This window comes from Mauremys mutica, chromosome 3, assembly GCF_020497125.1.
Source record: "Mauremys mutica isolate MM-2020 ecotype Southern chromosome 3, ASM2049712v1, whole genome shotgun sequence".
Classification (NCBI taxonomy): Eukaryota; Metazoa; Chordata; order Testudines; family Geoemydidae; genus Mauremys; species Mauremys mutica.
In genome coordinates this window covers 116,944,737-116,962,523 of record NC_059074.1, presented here as the reverse complement: position 1 = coordinate 116,962,523, position 17,787 = coordinate 116,944,737, and the positions used below count along the sequence as shown (strand labels likewise).

Below are 17,787 nucleotides of genomic sequence, written 5' to 3'. Positions count from 1 at the left end.
CTTTCAATTTTGTTACAGAACTAGATGAGATGGCATTGTATCTTAAATACTTATTCTCAGAAACTTATAACTTAACCAAAGAATTACATTTTGAGCTGAAATTTGTTTTCAGCATAGCAATTTGTTTTCAGAAAATGTTTCAAGACAAATCTGTTCAGACATTTGAAAACTGGACACTGAAAAAATGTATTTCAGTAAGTATTTTGTCAAAATAGCTGCTTTAATTTTTCTTTAAACACAAAAAATACAATAAATACATTAATGTAATAGGTCAAGATTTTATTTCCCCAGAAGTTAGTTTCCACATCTTTAACTCTGCCCCACTGTTCATATATAAATGACCATATAAATAAACTGAATAGTGCCTTAAAAAAATATTTTATCTGAATTAAGCCCCATATGTAATCTGTATCTCTTTTTGTAAATGTATTACATGAGCACATAAAATATTTTGTGCTCATGTAATAAAGGTCTCACTTGTTATGCATACAAAATAACGGGGCAGAATTGCGAATTATAATAGCAAAATTTAGGATACCTCAGAAACTTTACTCTGAATATCATAAAATTTTGTGCAATTAAAATCTCACCCTTAACAATAAAATTATATGGGGCTGATTTGAATTTACTGAGCGTATATTTAATAAAAATAAAGCAACTGAATTTATCAGTGACTGTGCAGGAACAGCTACCAGAGGGTCAAACGAGAACACACTAGCTGATATGGTCAAATATTCATTTTTAAAATGTGTCAAAATTTATCAGCAAAGATGTCTGAGAGTATACCATCTTCCTGGTCTTTTAATAAATACTAAAAATCAGAAGCAAAGTAGAACTCTACTTAACATGGGGGGAAAAAAAAGTCAAGTTAGTATGTGGAACACAGCATGTGGTAAAATTTCCAAAGAGCGTACCTGAATTAGGAGCCTAAATCCCAGTTTCAAAAGTGGCAGGCACTTAGGAGCCTATGGCTCACTAACTTTCAATAGTCTTTTGAGTTAATTTAAGAAACCTTTAATGCAGGATTCAAAAGAGTATATTACATCCTTAAGTTTTCAAGCTTTTTTTTTTTTTAAACATAGGAATACAAAATCTGAAACTAATTATTTACATATAATAAGATGGAAAAACAGTATCTCAATGACCATGAAAATTCTTTGCTGAGACCCTGAAAAGTAATGCTTAGTTTAAGTTATAAGCCCCTGATAATGGAAATTTATAATTTAAATGATGAAAACTAGCATTTCTGCAATACTTGAAAGGAATAAATTATGGCAGCAGATATAATAGAATTATATGAGGACACTCTGCACATTCCAAGATGTGCTCAGTAATCTGTGGGATCTGAACCTTTGGCATCTATCAATAAATGGCCAAATACTGCAATTCTTGCAACAGTAATCCCATGAGTAAGGAGTAATACCATGAGTTTCAGGGTAGGGTTTATGGGTAGCCTTATATTTCCAACTACTTGAAAGATTAACAAAAATTAAAAGATTGGGTATCCCTAGTAAAACATTTTTGTAGTAATGGAATAGTTATAATCAAGCCCTTTATATATTCCAAGAGAAAAATTCAATCACTGGACCGATGTCCAACAGCTAATCATTTTTTTTTTTAAATACTATGAAGGCCACAACTTTCCTCCTTCCCAATTCCCAGAGCTCGTAATGTGTTTATTTGACCATACTGCTAACTTAACCTATATACTTTATATGCCTTTAATGGAAGGTAACTAAGGCACTCATTCAGCAAAGCACTTACGCCCTAATTACCTCAGTAATAGCATAACTAGAATAACTTGTGTGATAGAATACAGTACTTTGATCAATTTATAGAGTGATGGCAGGGTTACTTTGATTGGAAGGAAGGGGAGCAGTGGAAAAAACGACTAAGAATTTTGGAATCATTTACTTAGCTGATACATATTTTTAACATTGCTATCAATATGATAGCTGGGCTCAGTTCTCAATTTTCTAGATCATATTATACACCAAAATCTCACTTTCAACTGGGAAACTATATGCAAACACAAAGTCTGCTGCTTCCATGATGCACTCAAGTCTTACTAACCCAAGCCTGAATTAATAAATGTTTTCGCTGATTTCACCAGTTAAGGGCTTTAGAAATTTACATTAGAAATTTTTGCACTGGTGTAACTACATCAATATAATTACACTGTTGCAACCCCAATTCAGATGTGCTGCATCCAGACTAGGCAGTCTTGCACCTGTGTGACTTGCTCTAGTTTCATAAAGAGGTTACATTCCTCTGAGTAGCAGCATGTGGCAAATTTTACAAAGTTCACTGAAAAAATTGGTAAAATATCAGATACATGGTAGTGTTATCCCTCATTATATGTGTTATGCTGTAGACAGAGGTACAGGAAAAAATACATATAGAAGAAAAAACCAATATTGACAGAACAACAAGTACAAAAGAAGTGTTTAACTGAGATTACCTACAAATTTCTTCCAATATAACTAAGTACATGAATATGACTTTATCTGATAGTATAATGAGAAAAAGTTGGAAAGTTAAATTAATCCCCCAATTTTTTAAATTTATTCTGTAAATCATGAAAGTTAGCAAACCAATGACAACTAATATAATTGACATTATAAAAATTAAGTATGTATTTTAACTACTTTAAAAGCAAACTGAAGAAACCTTAAATTGCATAACAAATTAACATGTTTAATTAGTGCATAAATCAAACCTCCTCCTTTCTAATCTTTGGCACTATTGCCTCTAAAAGATGGTAAGAGTGGGATTTTCAGCTTAGTTACATGACAACTTGTGTGTGTAGAGCACAAAAGGGTACAATTTTAAGGCAAATTAAATTTTATAGTCTACTGACCTCAAAATAACTACTGGTACTTTAAAAAACCTGAACAAGCCAGCCCGTCATCACCTAAAAACCCAATTCCGAGCAGTTTCTTTTTTATTGGAGGTCAGTTGTTTAAAAAGATGTTATGAGTTTTCTTCAACTTTTTAGAAGCTCTACTTGACATTTTCTTCATTGTAAAACTTCATGTCTAAACTTTAAAATGAACAAAATTTGTTATCAAATGTCAAAAGCACTGCATAATTTGTACAGAATATAGCTAAACCTATCAAAAATTAGCACCTTCTAGATCAAACTTCCTTTTTTCCTTTAGATAGAGGAGCAAATGGTTATGATTAAGACAATTCTGTCAACCAGGTATTTTCTCAGCCACCATTCAGGTCCCAGTAACAGGCTTCTATAATACTACTGGAGACGGAACAGAATGTAGTTATAGAATACTAAACAGAAAGATGCTGTTGACATTCCTGTTCGGTTAAACATTTTCATATATTAAAGCAAAGCAAAAAAATTTAAAACAGGATATGTCACAGATATTGACTCATCAAGAGATTGATTTAAAAACAGAAAGTTCATAAAGGCAAGGTGTGTCACTCTTCAATAATGGTTTGCTTAACACAAAAGTCTGAAAATAATCAACATGTACGAAATAGATTACATTTTGGTATATTCCTATTTGCATAAGTCCAGAGAACTCCTGGTATGTGTTTGAAAAAAGCAACTGATGTACAACTAAAAGAATCAACTATGACAATTTTAACCAGGAAAGCAAAAATCCTTGCCCATTATTATCGATATTAAAAAAAAAAAATCTAATGATGCACACTGCCTTATTTTAGAAACTGATCAGGTTTACTAAATGAAATACATTCATTTCTAGCTTTAATTATTATAGCAGGGAAAAAAGGTTACTATCACTATTTGTTATTTCTAAATATGTTAATGGAAATGTGAATGTAGGAAATTTGGCATCTAATTTTTGCAGCTCTAAAGATGCAGTGAGTGAAATATGAGGCCCAGTGGAATTAGAACCCAGAAAACAAATGAAAATCTTTACAGACATTTGGAACCTCTGTATATTTTCTAATTTGATCATTTAAGGGGACTAATCAACTTACTTCAAAGTCTATCAGAAACATTATGTTGTGAATTTCCTCTACAGGCTATCTCAAAATCTTTTAAAGATACTTAAATGTGACGCTCACCCTGTGCATTAGAGACTAAATTATGGGACCAATACTCATACCGAACAGTACCTAACTTCATGAACAGAACCATTTGAATTAATAGGTTTTTTTGCAGATTTACTAAAGGATATCAGAATCTAGTCTTGTACATTTAATTCATCTAATAATGTTCCACAGCACATATAAAAGCTTAAAATAACTGCATGTTAAGGCTTGCAGAAAATAGTATCAGTATAGACATGACTTCACCATAACAAATAAAGGCCATGATCCTACACTGTGACTGGCATGGGCATAGCAGTCTGCTCACACAGATCACAATGCAGGATGGCGGGACACAGAATGTCCAAAAAGGTAACATTTTGCATGTCTGAACTGATATGAGTAAGGTTTTCAACTAAATGTGTATTAGTAAATTTTAATCTTTCCTGTTTGTTAAAACTGTTTGACATCATTTTTTTCAAACTATAAAACATGCATATTTGCATCTGAAGAAGTGGGTATTCACCCACGAAAGCTCATGCTGCAAAACGTCTGTTAGTCTATAAGGTGCCACAGGATTCTTTGTTGCTTATGCATATTTCTGTTATTTATGCAAATAAAAATGTAAACAGACTCATGCGTCAGGTTCTTTAATTGTTGGAATGTGGCAAATATCTTCACTGTCAAAAACAAAAGGTTAGAAATATTCTTTTCTTGTAAGAGGATAATCTTTTTCTTGAGAATATTCAAAGACTTTAATCTTGTCACTGAAAAATTTTAACAGCTACAACTCGCTCTCTTTAATTACTAATAAATATTTGATTCAGGCCCTTTCCCTGTTTCTGAATGCTTTTCTCTTGGGACTATTTTTCTATGCTTAGGTACTACTAAAATTAGAAGGTGTGAAAAAAAAGTTCTAGCTGGAAACATGATGCAGCTAAAGACTACTTTTCTGTACAATAAAGTTTTATTCTACACAAGAATCAAATAGCTGTTGGAAACTGTAATAGTACAGTGTACAACTACACTAAGTACAGTAGCCAATTTATTAAAAAGACATTTACAGAACAGATTAAAATATTAACAGTTATGCTCTTCATCTAATGAATATACATTGCAGAGTCTCAAAATGTTTTGCCTGACCCAACAAACATGCACAAGGAAATGGCAATGTGATCTGGTTTACAGCATTGCCAATTGAATTATTTAATCTCCCTCACTGTGTGGCGATTTTCCTGCACCATCCTATTACAAACAATGAACATACTGCAAATCTCAATTTAAGAAAAGACAAGAAAGATTAACTTTTCTATCTTGTTTTTTGTTTCATTGTGTAAAACACAATGGTGAAAGCAAAGCTTTTGGAAATATTTGCATTTTGATACGACTATTTGGAAAATCAATGAGAATAAGCTTTTTCATGTACAACTATTAACTTAAAAATGTCAAAACACTATCAAACTGAAAAGAAAGGAGTGACTTCAAAAAAATACTAGACAGCTATTTTATGCTCAGTCATCCTAAGTCATGCACGCCTGATTAGCAAATTATTAGCAGGCTGAGAGGCACAACACTGATCAAGTTCCGTGACCTGCACAGTCTGCATTTGAAGGTATTTTTGCCCTAAACATTGTAAAAACCCGTCTGGAAGCCAGTATATCAGCATGGACCTGTTACATGCTATTGCTTATTTAATGCACCTGAATCTCTCTGCTTCCTAGTACTAAATATTATTACTACTTGCACTGTAGGTGCAAAATCATTCATATCCAAGCTTTTAAAAGCGATATTTTCATTTATGAAAGCTATGTTAGGGGCTTTTAAAATAAAAATCCTAATCACTGAGAAACAGAACCAGGGTCACCACAAAAAAGGATCACATATAACTTCTCTGTAAGTCCAGATGTATTCTTATGCACTACAGCCAAACTCCCAAGTGACATCTTCACAATTCATATCCTTGGGGGAATTTTTTTAACACAATACAAACTACTAATAAATTAGTATTCTTTAATAGTAAAGATCAACTCAGATTTCCCTGAATTAAATATTTTCCATTCTACAGAAGAAAGTATCATTACTGACTCTCAGAACTTACTGAGAGAGAAAATTCTCTCTCAAAACTTAGAGGATGCTTTTGGACTCAGTGAATTTAACAACAGATTTTCTGGAAGGGGAGAGGAATAAATGTACTGCAAGTGGGACAAGCTGAAAATCTTCCATTACTACATCATCAAATCTTCCACCTCTGGTTAAAAAGAAAAAAAAGAAAAAAAAAAGATATGCAAGAAGCAAAACAGGTGAAACAGAAGGGAGTAGTGCTACTGAATTACTTAGGAGGCCAATTCATCTCAACATTTTACTTAGAAATTCTATTTCAGTATTAAGCCTCCAAAGCACAAAGCCCACTTCATTTCTAGTCACAAAGATTTTTTTTTTTTTTTAAAGAAAAACCAACAACAGCTTTATACTTTTCATGCAACAATTCTGGACTTCAGAGATTCACTGCAAACAAATAACCACAAAGTACTTTAATGCTACCACTATCTATCCAGAACACCAAATATATTACAAAATAAGACAAGGTAAACATTTGCTTCAATTTTGGCTTCATGCATATCTACATTTTTTTAAAAGTAAGCTAAAATCCTACTGTATATCTTTACAGTATATCATGTTCATTTCACCCTCTAAAAGTAGTAAGAACAGTACCTAACTATGAGTGAGTAAATAAATGTAAATTTGATTTAAGCAAATTAATGTCTCGAAATATCTTGCAACCTCAAGAAGGTGAAAGACTTATTTTTATAACCTAATTTCATTTCAGTTTTATTAATCTGTCTTCATTATTCTGTGCGCGCACACAGGCACGCACAGAAATAGCGATATCTACTTACAGTTTACACAAATATTTACATACATGTTATATACATAAACTAATGTGACTGCATGATTTTCAATATAAAAGCATATGCTTCTTTCTAGCACATATAATTGTTGCATTGGTCTTACAAGAGTAATATAAACCTTTTGCAACAACTAGCTAAAGCATATACCACAGCTGATCCAGGTTTTCATAGCTTGTAGGGTTTTTTTTAAAAAAAAAAAATACAATACCTAGAACACTTATCAAACAAATATGCTTTATTGTCATCTAAAAACAAAATGCACCCAACATTAAAATGTACTTTTATCTTTTTTAACCCACTGCAGTACGAGGAACAAATCACAGACAGTTAGTTACTTTAGAGAAAACAGAGACTATAGTGTGGATTTTACAAAAGCACTTTTAATCTCTGTATTATGCTCCTTAAATGACCAGGCTATTTCATTTTCTTTCTTTTTTTCTTTTCTTCCTTTTTTTTTTTTTTTTGCCAAATTTCAGGAACATAAAATATCACAGCTTTGTCTATGTTTAAAATTCTGCAGCAGCCTAAAAACATGGACAAGATACACCAGCACCTGCTTTCAAGTATAACAATTTCCACAGCCAACCTAATGGTAGTATCTAAAAAAATTCCATTTTCTTCCATAGGAAGTCTCTGTTTGACAAGCTGTTATTTAACATTGTGACATTAAAAGCAACTGGGGGCAAGTCTGTGTTTTATCAGAGAAATAAAAAATGTTTACCTACCATGTTCAAATTAAGAACAGTGTTCTATACAAGTCAGTTGTACAGTTATTTAAGTGAAAGATGAACATGAACATCAGATTAACTTAATTCTGGCAGACAAAAGCGAACTGCTAAGGTCCAGTCAGCCATTTATCTATTACAGAGAGATGACAACTTTACAAAAGGTATCTTTTACCTACTGAGTGATGATTATGTCCCCTCAGTTTCTGTGCTTTCTACCACTGGTTCACTTTCTATATCAGCTTCTGTGTCACTCTTCTCTTTGTTTATCTCACTTGAAGATGCTAGTTTTTCATAAAGTTCTGGATCATTCTGCACTTGCACATTTGGTGGTTGACTTTCTGTCTCTGTATTTTCACCATTTACCTGGGGTATATTATCAGCTTTGCGCTGTGAAGTGGCCCCTTCAAAATATTCAAAAACCCTTGGATGTGGAGGAGGGATCCAGTTGTTCTGCATTCTGTCTCTTCCAAATCTGTTTCCATTTATTTCTCTGCAAAAATTAAAATCTCTGTCATCCCTATCCCTCTGTCTTTCCCAGGGTCTTCTACGGTCATCAAAATCTCTGTGAGCATCTTGTTCAAATCCCCTATTCCAGTTGGGACCACTTCTAGCATCAAATCTGTAATTTACATGCCGAAATCTCTCTCTATCTTCATGGAAGCTTTTAGGACCACCGTAGATAGGGAAAACAGTGTGTTCTCTTTCATCATAATCTCCTCTCTGTCCCCAGTGCTTTTCTGAATTGAAACCAAAATGCTCTCTTCGACCAATATTATCCACACCTGGTCTTCCAAAATTCTCTCTCATATCTATATGCGGTCTTGCAAAATGTTCTCTCCCATCTATTGGAGGTCTTCCAAGACCCTCTCTTGGATCTACTGGTGGCCGTCCAATAGAATCCCTGACATCGACTGGGGATGGCCTATTAAGAGTCTCTCTGTTTTCCACTGGCGGAAAGCGATAGTCTCGGTCTCCTTCCTGTTGAATCCCATCACCACCAAGTGGTAACCTTTTTTCTGGATTAGAAATGCTATCAACATTTTGTCTTCCAGGTGTTCCAAAATGTCTCTCTGTTTGGTTAAAAAGATCTCCTGGAGGAGGAAAAGGACCTCTAGGTGGTGGATGAAGGGATGGGTCAAGGATTGTTGGAGGAGGGATATTACGCTGTGGTGGCATTCCAGGCTGTATTAATGGAAATCTTGGTCCAGGTGACTGGGGTATTAGTCCTGGACGGAGATCTAAGAGAGGCATTCCAGGCATCCTTTGACTACTAATATTTAAATGGGGTATGTTTTGAATGCCTGGTGGATGCTGCATCCCCAGAAGTCCAGAACTACTTGAGACATTGGGTGGTGGCACTATTAGAAGCCCAGAGCTGCTTGAGACATTTGGTGGCGGCACTCCCGCCAAAAGTCCAGAGCTACTTGAGACGTTCGGTGGCGGCACTCCCGCCATAAGTCCTGAGCTACTTGAGACGTTCGGTGGCGGCACTCCCGCCATAAGTCCAGAGCTGCTTGAGACGTTCGGTGGTGGCACTCCTGCCATAAGTCCAGAGCTGCTTGAGACATTTGGTGGCGGCACTCCCGCCATAAGTCCGCAGCTGCTTGAGACATTCGGTGGCGGCACTCCCACCAAAAGTCCAGAGCTGCTTGAGACACCAGGTGGCTGCACTCCTCCTACAAGTGCGGAGCTGCTTGAGACACCGGGTGGGTGCACTCCTCCCGCAAGTGTGGAGCTGCTTGAGACACCGGGTGGCTGCACTCCTCCCGCAAGTGTGGAACTGCTTGAGACACCGGGTGGCTGCACTCCTCCCACACGTCCAGAGCTGCTTGAGACACCGGGTGGCTGCACTCCTCCTGCACGTCCGGAGCTGCTTGAGACACCAGGTGGCTGCACTCCACCCGCAAGTCCGGAGCTGCTTGAGACATCATTTTGAACTGAAATACAATAAAAATATTTAGTAGACTGAAAAAGTCAACATAACATTAAACAGTTTACAATACAAATAATATTTTAATCCATTATTTCAGTTAATATATACATAGTTGGAATATTTACTTATTTAAATATTTGTAATAGTTTTGAGTTATGAACACAGATTTTTTTAGTCCCAGTGGTGAAGACTGGGCATTAAGTCATGGAAACTGATGCCTTTACATAGTAAAGCCTGAGCAGAAGCTTTTAAGGGGCAGGGAAAATTACATGCTCACCAAGCCTACACAAGAAAAAAATGAACATATTTGAATGAATGCTTAAAACCATATACTAAACTTAACTACCAGTTCTTGTCCCATTCCACTTTCAGTAAAATTTAAAGGATTTATTTTAAAATCCTCTTAACTACATCCCCTGGCCCAGCTTTACTTCTCTAGCCTATATGCACACAGATGTGTGAGAGAAATTTCTTTTCCACTGAAGACATGGCCTACTGGAAAACAGCGATCAAGAGATGCTAAAAAAACTCATCATCAGCACACTCTGTCACAGATTTAATCCCAAATCCAAGACCATATTTAACCCAAAACATCCTATATTAGGATGAGTTAACACAATACATATGGGTTAACTTAAAAACTTGTATATATAAAGTCAATTTATATGTGGCGAAATATGTAGGCTACAGAAATTTCTTACTAGATCTGTTGTTTTCACTGGAAGAAATCTGAACGTCTGCAAGATGTGATCCTTTTTCTTCTGACTCTGGTTTGTTGCTTGGAAGAGGGTTAAAAACACTTCCTGCTGATAATGTTGGAGTGGCTAGACTGCTAGAAACGGTGCCAACTGGTAAAACAAGGCTACCAAAAGGAACGTCTTTCATTGTCTCCTGAGTAATGGATAGAGGAGGCTGCACTAGAGCTGTAGGGGAAAAAACACAAAACAAAACAAAAAAGCTCAGTATTTCTTGCCAATTTAGTTTGGCAGATGCTTTATTGTTAGAGCATATCATCAAATAAAGTCATCAAAAACAACGATATTGTTCACTTCGGAATAAATTGTTTTTCAAAAAACATTTGTAATCCTTATAGGCTTCCCAATGCTTCACTCTTAAGTAGTAGATTATAAATAAATACAGAAGCAAACAACACTGGTTTCAACAGGCTTTAATATTCGAACAATTGAATGTAGCCGACTTGAAAAGATTGAATAATGAAAATAATAAATCATAAATAACAAATTCAATGATTGAAAAAAATACAGAAATAATTTGCTTAATGAGTATTATTTGATCACCTATACAACTCTCGATTAAACAATGTATGTATGAATAATAAATCATTAATTTGCAAATAATTTCTTCAATGACTCCTAGGAAAATATTAAATATACTGTTTGTGAATATTATTAGACCAACTAAACTATGTACTATAAACTTGTTCCCAATACAATGGTGAAAACAGCATATGAATTCCCCATAGAACACGGTATCTACCATAATTTGTATATTATTAACTAAGAACAGGGTAGATAAAAATCAATGATTTTTATTTTTAAATTTAAAAATTAGATTTTTTTACTTAAATATAGGGTGTTTTTTTAAAATAAACCTATTTAAAATTGCATTTGAAATCATGACAATCTATGTTGAGGCCTAAACTTACCATATTCTATCAAAATCATTAAAGTAAATTAAAACAATAATACTGAACAGTACATGTTTGCTGCTGAAAGTTAAAGAAAGTTGAACCACTGAATTTATGGGAAGTCACTACTGGCTATGCACCTGGAACCACAGTTTGCTGAAGTGCTACACCAGCTTTTGATGGCAGTATCCTCCTCTGCAGATGCAGAGAGAATATTTTCTTCATTTCAGTTTATTCCACTAGTTCAATTCAATGACTAGTTCATTCAAACTTAAGAAACCAACTGGGAGTTGAAAATGCAGGAAAGCTTGTTTTCTTCTTCCAATCTATAAATAAAAACTAAGTGTGAGAGGATGAGATCTACTTGTACTATAATTCTGAAGTACAATGGTGACCGGAAACAATCAGTTCAATTCACTAACTAGAGATAATACTTTGTTTAATAAATCAGCTTGTTTTAAATGCAAAACATGTTCTGATATATTTTGTGATAAAGTTTTTTTTTCTTATGTACCCCGCATATTTTAGGTGACTTCATAATTTTAAAATAATTTTTTTATTAAATAGTTTTGTACACTTAACAGAATTCGCATTTCCAAATAGAGCATGACACAAATCACAAGTAAAAAATTAATTTAGTAAATAAGAAATGCACCAGTCACCATTTTCTAACATAATAAAAAATGTAAAGAATCTAAAGAAATGCAAATTAAGCTATATAATTGCTTAAATAAATGTGTACTGATCTAGTGTATCTCCTGGTTAACAAAAAGAGCCAAATTTAATGTAAAGACTATATTTAGTTGCAAATCAACATGTTTTAATAGTTATCAACCAATAAGAATCAACTTTTCTTTAAGAAGGTAACTAAAAAGTACAAATGCAAAACAAGATTAAAATTGATTATTTAAATCAAAGTTTCCTGCTTGCTGATTTATATCAATCCACCTGGAGTAAGAATTAGTACAAACAGCTAAACTTTAATTAACACAAAATTAGTATTCTTTAAAAAAAAAAAAAAAAAAAAAAAAAAAGACAAGCCAACTCACATGTTGGGACTCCTTGTGGCACAACAGGCGGTGGAACAACAGGCGGTGGGACAGGTGGAACTGGGGGAGGCATAAAACCTATATGAACAATCAGAAATAATTTAATAATATGGCCAACTCTAATAAAACCTCAATAATAAAAATAGTAAAACCTCACTAATCTGCACTAATCAGGAGAAGAATGTCCACTGCAAACTCGCAAGTCAGCGGTGTAGGAAGAGAATCAGCAATGGTTACTGCTTTCCAGAGGGCTCCAACTTTAAACACAGAGGATACCAAGAATACTCAAAGGAACAATTACAGTTTCACCTAACAGTAAAATTTTTCAGTTGAAGAAAAATGGTAAAAAGAAACAACTAAATAAAGAGTTTGATTTTTAAAACTAGACTGAAAATGTGACGAATTAACTAAGGCTTCTGACCTGAATCTCTAAGTCAGAAATAATCCTAGCACATAACATATGTTTAAGATACTCAGTTAGCATGGATATACTTATTATACAATCAATTAAAATGGTAACTTACCAGGAGGTGGTTGTGAAGGGTTGAAACTTGCCCGCAAGAAGGGAGGTGGTGGAATTGAACTGTACCCAGGAGGCGGGACAGACATTGTGACAGGAAATGATGGTGGAACTAAACTAACAGCAGGCACAGTTGGAGCTACCGGAATCTTTTTTTTGGTGGGAAGAAAAAAAGAAAACAAAAACTTCAACTTTTACATTATTCAATGACTTTGAAAAAGGAATAAAATGATTTTATTGCAATTACTGTTAACTGAAAGCAGTAATTATAATCAAGGTTCTACTTATGTTGTGGCAAGCATGATGAATTACATGGCACTTTGGGGTAGTACACTAGAAAATCTGCAGCAGCTGCAGGTAAACAAAAAATGGAGGGTTTTATAAATTTAATATGGAAAATGTATTCACAGTAAGGCATTATTTGTGTTTTAACTAAAATCTTAAATTTAAAATTATACCTCATTTCTCTAGTATCCTAATTTTATATCAAAAACTAAATTGTATTATAGAAGTTGCCTGATAAAGCTTGGATGAAGGTATTTTTCCTCTGAAAGGTGACTAAAAATAGCATAATAGCACTAAAGTTTATTGTGTTTTGATTTTCAAATCAAATTTGTCCCATTTACAAATAAAACTGTTTTTCTAACTGCTATCTCTGCAAATTCACCTCAGTAACTGACAGTCAAGCTAACTGGTTTAATCTAACACTATCTGAAAAAGTTTCTGTATGTCTAAATTCTGTCTCAATTACATTGGTAGAACCCTTCAAACAGAGCTAAATGCAGAATTTGGCCCTAAAATTAGTACTTAGGCCACAGGCCTCACTACAGGTCAGCAAGAATATCAAAGACATTTGAATGCACACTGGGAGAATGCCATGTGTCCTTCCTTATTCTGTTTTAAAGAAACAGTATCAAAATACATATTTATACATTGTTCTTAATTCAGGAACTAGATCTTTGCTAACCTGTAGGAAAAGAAGACAACGGGGAAAGGAGAGAGAGAGAAGGGAGAAAAGAAAGAACAGGTGATAGGTTGTGCGGAGAAGGAAGGATTTAAAAGGAGTTTTATTATTTTTTTGTAATGCTGTGTCTTTCAGCAATTGAGAGCCTCTTTTGGTTTTTGTTTTATAATTCCATCACCTTTCATTTAAAAATTAAAGTATTTAACTATTTCAGTAGAATAATGGTAACTTGACAGTGTTTCAAAAAAGAAAATGATTTAGTGGGCTAATAAAGAGGTTACTCATCTTGTGCACGTACTATGGTTCTTCAAAATGTCCCCCCCATGGGTACTCCACTCTAGGCACGCTGCGCCCAATATGCCTCAGATCAGAGATTCTTGTACCCTGCACAACCTTGTACCCTGCACTGAGGCTATATAGAGCTGCATGGGCGAACCGCCCTCAGTTCCTTCTCTACCACAGAGAATGCCGTAAAGAACTCTGAAGAAGAGGGGAGGAGGGTGGATAGTTGAGCACCCAAAGGGGAACACATGTTGAAGAACCACACAGTTACTGCACAGGTTGAGTAACCTCTTCTTCTGCGAGTAGTGTGCCTATAGGGGCTCCAGTCTAGGTGATTATCAAGTAGTAACCTCTACGGAGGAGTGGGGTTTAGGAGAAAAGTCTAATGCTGAAGATAAAACAGTAGAGCCAAATATGGCATCAGAAGCTGAAGTATGAGTGACTGCATAGTGTTCAGAAAACGTATGAATAGGCTCCCAAATCACGGTTCTACATATTTCCACGACGGGAACATTCTTAAAGCCTACTGAAGTAGAGAGGGATCTCATGGGAGTGAGTTAGTACTCTACAGGGAGGCTGTACATCATGAGACTGATAGCAGTAGGTAATGCAGCCAGATATCCATCTAGAGAATCTCTGCTTGGAAATTGGAGATCCCTTAGTTCTGTCCACAATGGAGAGAAATAGTCTGGGAGATTTCCTAAAGGACTTAATCATGTCTCAGTAAAAGGCTAATGCCCTCCAGACCTCGCGTGTATGTAGTGTCACATATCCTTTATCCTGGTGTGGTTTAGGGAAGAAAACAAAGATGTATAGGTTGATTTATGTGGAAGTCCAAAGATATGTTTGGCAGGAACTTGGAATGCAGTTTCAGTGTGGCCTTAGTCTTAAATAAGACAGTGAAGTATGCCACCAGAGCGCCCCTATCTTACTCACTGTTCGAGCAATGGCTACTAGAAATGCAGTGCTCATAGACAAGTATTGAAAGGAGCAGATGTCCATACGTTCAAAGGGAGGCCTCGTATGACATCTGAGTACAAAGTTGAGGTTCCATACCAGCGTAGGACATCTGATTTATGGGAAGAGGTTGTCGAGTCCTTTGAGAAACCTCATTGTTGTAGGATTAGCAAAGATGGAAAAAATGATGGAAGGCCGTAATAACTGCGAAATGCACTTTTACGGAGCTTAAAGATAACCCTGTCATTTTTAGTTCTAAAATGTAATCTAGTACAAATGATAATGGAGAGGATTTAGGTGAAAGATGTTTTAGGTCACACCAAGTCTTTGAATCTCATCCACTTTTTGGCATGTTTGCCACAAGTACATAGTTTCCTACTATGTAACAGCATTCTCTTTACGTCCTCAAAATAGGTTGTTTCTAACCCTGCAAGCCATTTATCAGCCATGCCTTGAGCCAAAGAACCCTGAGTTTGGGGTGATGGATTTGACTGGCATCCTGAGAGTACAGATGGTCCAGAGAGCTATCAGTTGAAAAAGAGACAACTGAGTGAGGTAAGGAAACCATGTTTGTCTCGGCCACCTCAGAACTACGAGAATAATGTTGCTTTGGTTTTCCTTATCTTGCATAGCACCTTGGATATCAAGGAAGTTGGGATAAATGTATACAGAAGGTCTGGACTCCACCAAAGGAGAGCAGTATCTCAGGGTTTGCTGTTTTTTTAAAAAAACTACTGACGGCGTGGAGAATAGTTTTCTTTAACTGTGTTTGCTTGGCAAATAAACAGTTCTGAGCCACCCTGCGAGGCAGTGCATGTGTAGTCACAATGGTTGAAGTATGGGAAAAATCAGAGTTCCTACAACAAAAAGAACTTTTGAGAACACTCTGGGTCCAGAGAAGAGACTAAAGGGAAGCACTGTGTATTGAAAGTCTCTTGACACAGAGTGAGACATAAGAACCTTCTGTGGGAGGAGTGGATCGCTATAGGAAAGTAAATGTCTTGAAAGTCGAGGACCTAGAACCAATCCCCTTGGTCCAATGATGGAATTATTGAGGCAAGAATTACCATTTTGAACGTCTGAATCTTTATGAATCTGTTGAGTCAACTTAGATCTAGAATAGATCTGCTGTTCTTTTTTTGGAATCAGGAGATGCCTGGAATAAAATCCCATACCTGTGTTGCATGGGAACTGGTTCTAGCACCCAGATTCAGAAGACAGTTGATTTCCTGTCGCAAATCATGCTCATGAGAGGGATTCCTGAAGGTGGGGCAGGGGGTGGGAAGTAAAGTGGATGGAGACATGATCTCCAACACCCACTTATCCATAGTGGTATGTTCCCAATTCTGATGGAAATGAGAATGGCAATCGCTGAAGTGAGGGAGACATGCAGATTGTTGCAGCAGTTTGGAGCACAGATGGTAGGTAACTTAGCACCTTGACCGGCCCATCAAAACTGATGTTTTGAAGTTGTGGGTTGTGAGGTCAATGCCTGAGAAGTAGCTCGTCTCTTCTACTGAAACTGTTGTCTCTTATACTGGGGTTTGTAATATCTCTGGGAGGTGGGCAACTAGGTGAGACGAGATCTCTGTGCTGCCTGGGACTTACTGAACTTTCTTTTTTTGTGCAGGGGCATAAATTCCCAGACAGTGCAAGGTGGTTCTAGCATCTTTTAAGGCATGCAGAGATTCAGGATTTTTTCCCCACAAACAACTTCAATCCATCAAAAGGAAGGTCCTCAATTGTATTTTCAACTTCCCTTTGAAAACCAGCATCCAGAGAGACCTGGGAGAACTGGGCATAACCTCCCTGAGTTTAAGTTTTTTGAGGGGGAGAAACAAAGAAAAATAGATAAAGGTAGATAACAGTCCTTATCCTAAAAGTATAAAATCACAGTTTTGGGGGGGGGGGGGGGTTTAAGAGTATTTGCTTGAAATCTATAAAATTACTACAGCTAACTCACACAAAGGAAACTCTAAGAACTAAAACTAACTAATAAGAACAAGAGAAAAATACAGTTGAGGTAAGCTCTATTTGGATGCTGCTGAGGCTCCATTGCAGGCTGAGGAGGCTGAGAACGAACTAAGGCTATATAGCCTCAGTGAACCGCATGAGGCTGTGGCAGGTGCATGTCCAGGCTGAAAAGACATGGCTACCTAAAATCTCTCATCTGAGGCACATGGGGTGCAAGTGCACCTAGAATGAGCACCCATAGGGACACTACTCGAAGAAAAACTTGGCTCTCAGGCCTGAATTTACTAGCTGAAAATATAATTACCTCAAAACAGGAAGAGTGTGCTCAAGTATTAACAGTATGTCTGCTTTCTTGATTCAATCGGAAATGTAAAACAATAGTAAGGAAGGCAGAAATGTATTAGAAATACAAAAGTATACAATATAGCGCGAAATGGTTGAAATAAGAAACTAAACATAATTCTTGTGACAGAAAATGGAAGACAAAATACAAATTGTCTTAAAAGGACGTTAGTCATGGAAATAGACTAAAAAAAGTTAATCTTCATTCTAAGGTCCCAACAAACTACTTTAACATTAAAAAAATTATTAATGCCAAAAGCTCAGTTCTCCAGAGCAGTCATGTAAATTAGCAATCTTGCATCAATGCAAGGAAAAAAAAACAGCAACAGGTTTAAAATTTATCTTTCTGTGGTGCTATTATAAATAAAACTTAGTAAAAATAATTTAATCACTAAATAATTTTGACTGTGAGCATTTCAAGAAATTCTTGACCAACATCTTTGGTATTGCACACACCTGAAAGA

General features: G+C 35.8%; 1 protein-coding gene across 4 annotated transcripts in view; it reads right to left on the bottom strand.

Annotated features, from left to right (window-relative positions):
* SCAF8 (SR-related CTD associated factor 8) overlaps positions 1–17,787 on the bottom strand; it is a 152,314-nt gene that overhangs the window by 46,712 nt on the left and 87,815 nt on the right. For 3 of the 4 annotated variants that reach the window (XM_045009407.1, XM_045009404.1, XM_045009406.1), the window contains exons 17-20: positions 12,809–12,953; positions 12,285–12,362; positions 10,289–10,510; positions 7,105–9,591 (exon numbers count right to left, since the gene is read on the bottom strand). In XM_045009407.1, coding sequence (XP_044865342.1) covers positions 7,841–9,591; positions 10,289–10,510; positions 12,285–12,362; positions 12,809–12,953 — 2,196 coding nt within the window. In that variant the 3' untranslated portion in view covers positions 7,105–7,840. Of the gene's footprint in view, positions 1–7,104; positions 9,592–10,288; positions 10,511–12,284; positions 12,363–12,808; positions 12,954–17,787 lie in introns of those variants that run through there. The other variant, XM_045009405.1, reaches the window with a different exon arrangement.